This window comes from Cryptomeria japonica, chromosome 1 (genome assembly GCF_030272615.1).
Source record: "Cryptomeria japonica chromosome 1, Sugi_1.0, whole genome shotgun sequence".
NCBI lineage: Eukaryota > Viridiplantae > Streptophyta > Pinopsida > Cupressales > Cupressaceae > Cryptomeria > Cryptomeria japonica.
In genome coordinates this window covers 68101792-68111511 of record NC_081405.1, presented here as the reverse complement: position 1 = coordinate 68111511, position 9720 = coordinate 68101792, and the positions used below count along the sequence as shown (strand labels likewise).

Below are 9720 nucleotides of genomic sequence, written 5' to 3'. Positions count from 1 at the left end.
TCCTCCTCTAGATCAACTGCCAGTATGTTTACTTGTTCTCTCAAGGCTTCTTCTCCTTCATCTTCGCTCACATCCTCAACATGTCAGACTCTTCTTTGGGCTATCTCCATGGCTTCTAATTGGGTTGCTATTCCTCGGAACATCTCCATTATAGCAGGGTCTACATTCCCATGTGCTCCACCATTCCTAGTTCCTCTTCGCACCATTGACCATGCTAGTTCTCTGCAATTGCAGATCGGATACGCAGTCTGCCACCCTACAACAAGATTCGGGACATGCAACCTCCGAAGTGAACTTAGCTTTGATACCACTTGAAGCAGTCACCAACAAGGAGGGACCTCGAAGAGATCAATCCAAACTGGTCAGCAAGAGTTAACACAATGGAAACAAACAAATATGATGGAGGCAAATGCAAAACAGATTGTTTTATTGCATGAAAAGTTAACTACATCCAATCAGTGACAACTGGGTTACAACATACCAGCACACTGGCCTGGTAGAATAGGTCTCAGAGGGACCTTGAGTCGAAAGATCTATCTTCTAAGCACTATATATCTGATGCTCCTTTATCTCTCAGTTTACCTCTTGCATTGCAAAGCATGATTACAAATATATATATATTGATCCAAAGGATCAGGTCAGCCCAAAAGGATCAAAACCACCAAGATCAATGTCCAAGGTTCTGCAAGCATTAGAATGGGTTCTGGTAGATCACCAGAATAGGTGTCAGGCAACCAGTAACAATGGAACAACCTGGTAACAAGAAACTATCGAGGAAACCGGTATCGATATCTTGCCGGAAAGTGATCCAAATGAGATGAGATTAGAGAGAAAGCAAGGAGGTCTTCAAGAAGAAACCAACTCCACAAGAAACTGGTGTTCCAAAACTAGGTCATATAGAAAGGAAAATTGAAACTGCAAACATAAAAGAAAATGTTTTTGGTTGATGCAAGATTGCTATGAACTGGGGATGCTCCTGCATCAGGCACTTGCTAGCATAGGTGATAGACGGGCAAAGGGTAAGAAGAACAACAACTTGTAACTCTCACAGGAGTAGTTGAATGATATATTAGATAGCTAGGGCTATTTATCTTAGGGCACTTTGTTGTTTTATTTTTCTCTTCTTATTCATTATTGTCTTTGAGTGTACTTTTACTGAACTATTATGGTTTCTGCTATCCTTTGTACATTTGGTTAAACACTACGTTTTTTGGGTGGGATTGATCTTTAAATCCTAGTTTCATTTTGGTGTTGCAATAATTTTTGATATTGATGTGTATGGGCTGGGGCCCTCTCCACTTAATAAAAAACAATATATTTATTAGTATTCCTTTATCACATCACTTACAATTAATTGTCCTTTTTTGCTATTTCCTGTTAATTAGATAACATTATTATTCAATTAAAGTGATCTAATTATCCACTTTTAATAAATAATTTAAATTTTATTTTATCACCTCATAAGTTGACTTTTGTCCTCTAATAGAAACTTTTTCTTGTTATCTATATAATCAATGAAAAATCACTATTATCCTCATAGGAGCTTTAAATGGTAAATTTCTATATCACTTGAGTTGACTCCACATACAATTTAGCTAACTCCCAATTGTTGATCTTATCCCCATCTTCCATTTGATCTTTCAAGAAAATCTATTAAAACTTATCCCCTGATTGTTTTCATAAATAAAGCCTTTGAGTAAGTTTACTCTATTAAAATTGAAAATCAAAACAACACAATATTTTTTTATTTAAGTGGGGAAGGGCCCCAATCCATTATAGATTTAAAAAAAGTACATTTGAGCATGAGAAAAACAACAGAGTTACACCCAAGTAACTTGATAACAAAACACAACTTAGATGAATCATAGTGAACCTTGGCCACTATTGGGAATCAAAATTGGGACTGAGAAGTGGCCCCAAAGGAATTGTCTAAGATCTCTCAGTCAAAAGAGAATGACCATTTTTCTTTCGACACACCATAGTCCAAGGGGAATCCTTTTCTAGAGAAATGGGAGGAGCAATGCTGGCAGAACCCATAGAGGATGTAGTAGAGTTATAAAGACATGTTGTTGAACCTAGAATGATAACTAAATAATCTAAAGAGAGGGAGTTTGGAACTAAGGAATGAATGAGTACTATACTTCAAAGAGCCCTAGAAGTAGCTAGAGGAGCATCAACAATATGCAAGGAGAAATCTAAAAGAAATGAAGTGGCTAGGGAACAAATAGCAACAATTTAAAAGATAGTGCCAAGGCAGGGGCCATAGGGGACAAATGAATCACTGAAGCAAGTTCTAATGATAGAGAGGGAGGCTTTGAAGCCGAAGAGGAGAGTTAACTTGAGTTAATAGGAAAGACTCTAAGGTGACATTTTTGAAAATCTTTCCACAAGGTTCGAGAGGAATGGAGATAAGAACCATTAGGATAGTAAAAGTCTAGGTGCTCTGTTTCAAAGCAACATCTACATCTGAATGAAATCCCTTGATAATCCAATTTTTTCCTTTACTAAAGCTCACCAACACAATGTTATATTATTGAGTTTCATCCACATTCCTTCATGAGAAAGTCATAACAATACACTTAATCTTGAGGTTTGTACTTTGATAAACAACACTTGGCTTTTTGTTGTTTTTTGTTTGTGTTTTCAAGCTCGTTGTTTTTACTTAACAATTTCTTATTGCATTCAATGACTAGAGAAAAGGAGATATGTGCAGAATGAAAGATGATCTAGATATGGGATGATTAAAATGATGTTCAAAATATTATTGGGTGCTCCCACCCGTGTTGGACTTTTGTGTAGATGAAGAAGGGGAGTGTTGGTAGTTCAACTTAAGTGGTGAAGGGTCGAGAAAGGAAGACGACATTATTTGGTCTAAATATTATAGTGGTGAACCCTTACGTCAAGATGGGGTCACCTCTATCTGATTCGATCTATGAGTCCTGAAAGTGGAGAGTAAAAGAAATGGAAGTGGATGAAATACTTCGAGAAATCCTATGAGGAGAGGACATGAAAACGAGGTTAAAAACTAGATATTGCATAAGTAGGATAAATTTGGCATCTCATGGAAAGTCCACAACTACAAAATATGATAAAAAATTCCTCTTGGACTTGAACTTTGGCAAATTCCAACTATTAATATGGGTGTGCAAATTAGGGAGAATGATTCTTAAGCAAATTTTAACAATATACTATTGAGTTCTAATATGATGGATCCTTCGATATATTGTTTACTTGACAACTTGAATACAATTACAATTTTTTACTTGACAACTTGATAATAATTGTGCTGGTCTTTTATAATAGAGTTTAGACTTTATCTTAAATCTATTTTATGTTAATAAAAAACAATTAGAATATAATATTATTAGTTATTTAACTTTAAATAATTATTTTTAAAAACATTCTATCAACTATAATTTTTATATAAATAGGATAGTTTTACAAAACATATTTTATCCGTATTTAAAGTCCACTACAAAAGAAACACATAAAATTAATCTTACAAAATATACAGGGCAGGTTGCAAAATCTAGAAGTGGGACCGTCCACTGATTCTTAGTGATCTGGAATGAATAGTCGAAGCTTGGCCTTTGACCTGGAATTCAAAGAACGTGCAATTGCTTAGTCGACAACGTTTCTAAGGCTAAAGCAAAGTATTAACTGAAATGTCGTTATGAATACATACATATGACGCAACATGGACGGCAGGAAAACCATGGAGAGACTGTATATGTTTACCACCTAAGTAGCATCCTCTGAAATGATCCTTAGTTGCAAGCTTAAACTAAGCTTCTCTACTAGCTGTGTCATAATAATGGATTATTTTTATTTAATTTATCGACTACGTTCTATATTGTCTGCACTTTTTTACCTTTTCCTAATTTCTGCACAACAGATTCATGGATTACAGAGTCTGAGATTAGGACATTCCTTCACACCGGAAAGAAATCAAATTGTACTACAGTCTCTAGATTGCACATTTTCCGCTGGGTTTTATGCCGTTGGCACCAACGCCTATGGCTTTGCAATATGGTATTCTCAAACTCGCTTCCCGTATACAGTTGTTTGGATGGCCAACAGGGACAGACCTGTGAACGGCAAGGTTTCCCGTCTTCGCCTTCAGAAAGACGGAGACTTGGTACTTTTGGATGCAGATGGGAGCGCTGTATGGAGATCGAACACCAAAGGTCTTGATGTGCAGGAAGCGGAGCTTTTACCTGCGGGAAATCTGGTTCTACGTGGCTCTTCTGGACAAATAATTTGGCAAAGCTTCGACTCGCCAACTGATACCCTCCTTCCCCAGCAGCCCTTCACAACGAACACACAGCTTATTTCCAGAATGGGACCGGAAAACTACAAGTCTGGCTACTATCGTTTATTTTTCAACGATGACAACTACCTGAGCCTCATTTACGAAGGGTTGAATCTGTCCAGCAAGTATTGGCCTGATCCGTGGAGAATTCCAGCTGCTAACGGCAGAAACACTTTTAATATTACTCGCATAGCAGTTCTAGACGGATCTGGTAGTTTCAGCTCAAGCGATCAGTTTAGTTTCAATGCGTGGGACAGTGGTGATGGGCCCCTCAGAAGATTGACTCTGGATATTGACGGTAACATGAGATTATACAGCCTCAATTCGCAAAACGGCAGCTGGGAAATTTCGTGGGTCGCAATTTCACGGCAGTGCAGAGTTCATGGTTTGTGCGGTTTTAATGGTATGTGTACATATACACCAGAGCCCACATGCGTCTGCCCGCCTGGTTTTCAAAGGGTGGACGAAAATGATTGGTTCAAAGGCTGTCGGCTGCTAAACAAGTTCTCTTGCGGTGCAAATCATTCCCAGTTTATTCGGCTTCCATACGCCGATTATTATGGGTTTGATTATTTCGGAAGATTTGGTATGTCAATAGAGGAGTGCGAAAATTTCTGCATGGATGATTGTAATTGTCTAGGATTTGGCTACAGACTTAGCGGCTCAGGCATTTGTTATCCAAAGTATTATCTGATTAGTGGATTTCAATCTACAGAGGCCCCGAATGACATGTATATTAAGATATCCATCAATGTATCTTCAGTCACCAATATTTCATCTCTGCAAACGTTGCTGCCATCTGACTTGGGTTCACCATCATGTTCGCTGCAATCTGAATCCCAACCACAACAACAAAATATTTCGTCTACAGTTGGAAAGAAGCGGTGGTCAAATCAGCTGATCATTTCCTTGGTCTCTTTTGTTTCTGCTGTTGGGTTGACAGAAATTGTTTGCATAGTTCTGGGTCGGTGGTTTTTCATTAAAGCCTTTCGCGAGGCCGATGTCTATAGTCGACAAGGCTACTTTTCCATTCCAGGAGGGCTTAAAAGGTTTAAGTTTTCAGAACTTAAAATGGCAACCAATAATTTCAGGGAGAGTGTGGGAAAGGGTCGATTTGGAAGTGTATACAAGGGTCTCCTTCTCCCCGAAAATAAAATGGTGGCAGTCAAGCGACTGGAAGGAGTGTCTCGAGGACAAGATGAGTTCCGGGCTGAATTAAGTATGATTGGCCGCGTCAATCACATGAATCTGGTTACACTGTTTGGTTACTGTGCGGAGGCAAAGCACAGGCTGTTAGTTTATGAGTATGTAGAGAATGGTTCACTTGATAAGTATTTGTTTACCCAAGACAGCTCAAGAGTCTTAGATTGGAACACAAGATTTCAAATTGCAGTAGGCACGGCAAGAGGATTGGCTTATCTGCACGAGGAATGCTTGGAATGGATTCTCCACTGTAATATCAAACCAGAGAACATTCTTCTGGATGAGCAGTTTCGTGCTAAAGTTTCAGACTTTGGAATGGCAAAGCTGGTTGGCATTGGGCATGGAAATAACGGTCTGGCCTTCTCTACCATACGAGGGACGAGAGGATACCTGGCACCAGAGTGGACGATGAACCTTCCCATCACAGCAAAGGCAGATGTTTACAGTTTTGGCATTCTTCTCTTAGAATTAGTTAGCGGGCGGAAGGCTGCAGAACTTAATATGTTTGGGACTAATTTTGTACAATGGGCTTTTCAAAGCGTTAGAGAAGAAAGATGGACGGAGCACATGGTGGATCCCAAATTTGGAGGGAGAGATATGAATTGGAAATCAAAAGTGGAAATGGAGAGGATGTTAAAAACAGCGTTGCTGTGCATTGAGCAGGACAAGGATGGGAGGCCTTCCATGAGTCAGGTGGTTGAGATGTTAAGTGCAGCAGTAGGAGGGGATGGAATTTAGAGATTGATGTTGGAAGATATAATTGCCCTTCGATAAACACAGTCAATTGAAATTGAACTGCACGTTACAACTGCTGTTCATCCTTATCTTCCGTATTGTTTTCTAATCTTGTGCAAGTGGTTATCTGCTGTGCATGCATGTAACAGCTGTTAAAATAGCTAGTTTTATATTTGATCTCCCACCATGCGTAAAAGGTGTTAAGTTTGACAATCAGTCTTGTAAGTGATCTCCCACGATCGGTGGTATCAAATTTCCTAATTGGTGGTGTCAAGTCTCCTATTAATAGGGGCATTGTAATCTATTTCAGAATTCATAAAATTTGGGTTTGTATGTTGAAGCATACATTTGTTCGTCCTTGTTTTTCTGTTTTTATCTATTTTTTCATATTGGTATCAGAGCTAGGATCATTCAAGGTGGTCTGGGCCATACTCCTTCATGGGAGGGAGTATGACCCCATGATCCGAATTATGGATTCGGATGACAACATCTGATTGAGAACTTGCAGTATTGTAAATTATGTTTATAAGAACAGGAAAGCATAGAATTGAAGCAAGCCAAAAAGTATTGTATTCAATTCAAAAATCCAACATATAGTAGTCCAAGGGATTCCAAGGGTCGCCAACAAGTCCTTGAGAATTGAAAAATCAACAGTCATATCAGGTTTATTTACATAATAAAATCTAAAACTATGTAATTTTTCAAAAAACTATATAAAATTTGTCCTAACTTTAACGAGGCATAACTTTCTGCACAGGACTCGAAATTACGAGCTGTTTAACTCATTGGAAAGGTCTCCAAAAGTTGAAGGCGAAGATTTGAAAGAGCATGCCTAGCCATGCGCTGCTTTCAAGGGCTAAAAATGCCCCGAAGGCCTTCAAAAATGCCATTTACTAACACAGAAAAACTAAAAAAAATATGAAAATATTTTTTTCAACTATTTCAAATTTTATTCTGATCATTACTTCCCCTTGGAAAGAAATGGGCCCCATTGCATCAACACTCTGAATGAAATGAGGAAAATGTTATTGAAGCTGCTCCTTGGTAAACCACTTTTCTTGTTGAGCAATCTGCCCTGCTCGAACCACTTTGTACAAGTAAATCTGCTGTTGTTTGAGTGTTTTCACCATGGTGTCCACAGTCTGATTGCATTGGAATGGAGTAGCTGCATTTGGATTCAATTATGTAGTGGAGATTGTTTCTACCACATCTGTAACATCTAATAGTGGAGGAAAATATGGCTTCAAGAGTTCCACATTGAAGACTAGATAAAGACCCAGAAATGGAGGTAAATTAAGCTCGAAAGCATTATCACCAACTTGCTTGATGATTGTGTATGGTCCGTAACGCAGAGGACGAAGCTTCCTATTGGCACCTTGCAATCGTTTCTTCTGGATATGCAACCATACCTTGTCCCCAACTTGAAAACTATGAGGACTGCAATGCTCATCATGTCTATCCTTATATTTCTTATTGGTGTGTTCCAAGATTTCATGAACTTGTTGTTGTAGATGATGAATTCTATCAATGAACCAGGCTGCCTTATCTTCCTCCTTACCAACGTGTGGAACCAGATCAGGTTGAAGAAGTGGTATGGCAACATCCATGGGTACAAGTGGCTGATAACCAAGACAAACCTCAAATGGGTTGTGGCCAGTTGAACTATGAATTGCCCTGTTGTAGCTATGTTGAACATATGGAAGACTTTCATCCCATGTGTGGGGATGTTCTGAGTGGTACATTCGTAGGATGTATGATCATCCGATTCACTACCTCTATTTGGCCATCTGTTTGAGGGTGGAAAGTAGTAGACTTTGTTAATTTTGTGTCCATCTTTTCCCATAGTGTAGACGAGAACTTACTAAGAAACCTATTGTCCCTATCCAAGATAATGGTATTCGGCAGACCAAAATGAACCCAGATGTATTCAAAGAAGAGCTTTGCAGTGTCCTCTAGTTTTTTTAAATGCCACTATTATTGCCATTTTTGACAACCTATCTACAACAACATACACACAATCATGGGCTCTTTTGGTGGTGGGAAGGCCAGACATAAAGTCGATAGAAACTGAATGCCAAGGTTTTTCAAGAACAAGAAGTGGTGAATACAACCCAAGTTTATGATTGGCAGGCTTAGCAATAGCACATGCAGTACAAGCTTGAATTCACACCACATACCGTTCTCTTGTGTCTTCTTCAAACTCCATGTCTTTTTTGTTGGTGAATTGGAAGAGGGTTCCTTAGAGGTTTGTTTCCATGTAGTTTTGCAACCTTCACTCTTCCATCTATTGTTTACAAAATTATCCCTCCTTCCTTTTTGTTTGAACTTCTCCTCAATTTTGGTAGCAAATTTATATGCACTAGGTAAAGTCTCTATGCTCAGGAATTCCATTTTGGTTTGGATGTACCTGTGGAGTCCACTCTGATATTTCAAAACTCGATGCTTCTCACAATCTTTGATGCCAAGCTTTGCTACTAAGGCATGAAACATATTAGTATATTCCTAAACAGTTTGGTCCTTCTTCTGTCGAAGCAATTGCTACTGCATATATTTATGTTCATATGTATGAATAGGAAAATATTCTTCCTTTATGTGCTCCATGAATTCTCCCCATGTGGGTTTTTGATCAAAAATAAAAGTCCTACCATTTTCTGCTGCCTTGGATGCTAACTTCGCTTCCCACGAATCTTTCACATAATTTTCAGCTTTGAGGAGAGTGAAATTTATCTTCTCTTCATCTGAAAACTGATTGACAGAGAAATATCTTTCCAGTTTTGAAACCCAATCATCAACAGCATTTGCATCGATCTTTCCTTGAAATGTGGGTATATCAAAATTGACTTGCACCTTGAATGGTGTATACCCTGTGAATGGTGGGTTTGCTTCTTACCCATGACTTTCCAGCATTTACTTGAACTACTCCATCATTTCTTCATGTTTCTTTGTTAGTGCATCTGCAACTAATGCTTTAATATCATCGTCAGTCAGCAACTTAGCCATCTGCGATCGTGTGTGTCTCAAAGGAAGGTAGTCTGAAGTATTTCTTGTTTTCAACCCTAATATTTGATATGTTGATCGCATGTGATATGACATACAGGAGTGAACTTGCTTTGATACCACTGATCCGAATTATGGATTTGGATGACAACACCTGAGTGAGAACCTGCAGTATTATAAATTTTGTTTACAAGAACAGGAAAGCATAGAATTGAAGCAAGCCAAAAAGTATTGTATTCAATTCAAAAATCCAACATATAGTAGTCCAAGGGATTCCAAGGGTCACCAACAACTCCTTGAGAATCGAAAAACCAATAGTCATATCAGGTTTGTTTACATAATAAAATCTAAAACTATGTAATTTTTCAAAAAAATTATATAAAATTTGTCCTAACTTTAACTAGGCATAACTTTTTGTACAGGACTCGAAATTATGAGCCGTTTAACTCGTTGGAAAGTTCTCAACTATTTCA

At 38.4% G+C, this 9720-nt stretch overlaps 1 protein-coding gene across 1 annotated transcript; it reads left to right on the top strand.

The window, feature by feature from the left end:
- Positions 1-3814: 3814 nt before the first annotated feature.
- LOC131040361 (putative receptor protein kinase ZmPK1) lies at positions 3815-6262 on the top strand. The gene has a single exon (XM_057973264.2). It carries the CDS (start codon positions 3815-3817, stop codon positions 6251-6253), a length of 2439 nt encoding a protein of 812 aa, XP_057829247.2. The 3' UTR covers positions 6254-6262.
- The last annotated feature ends 3458 nt before the right edge of the window (positions 6263-9720 follow it).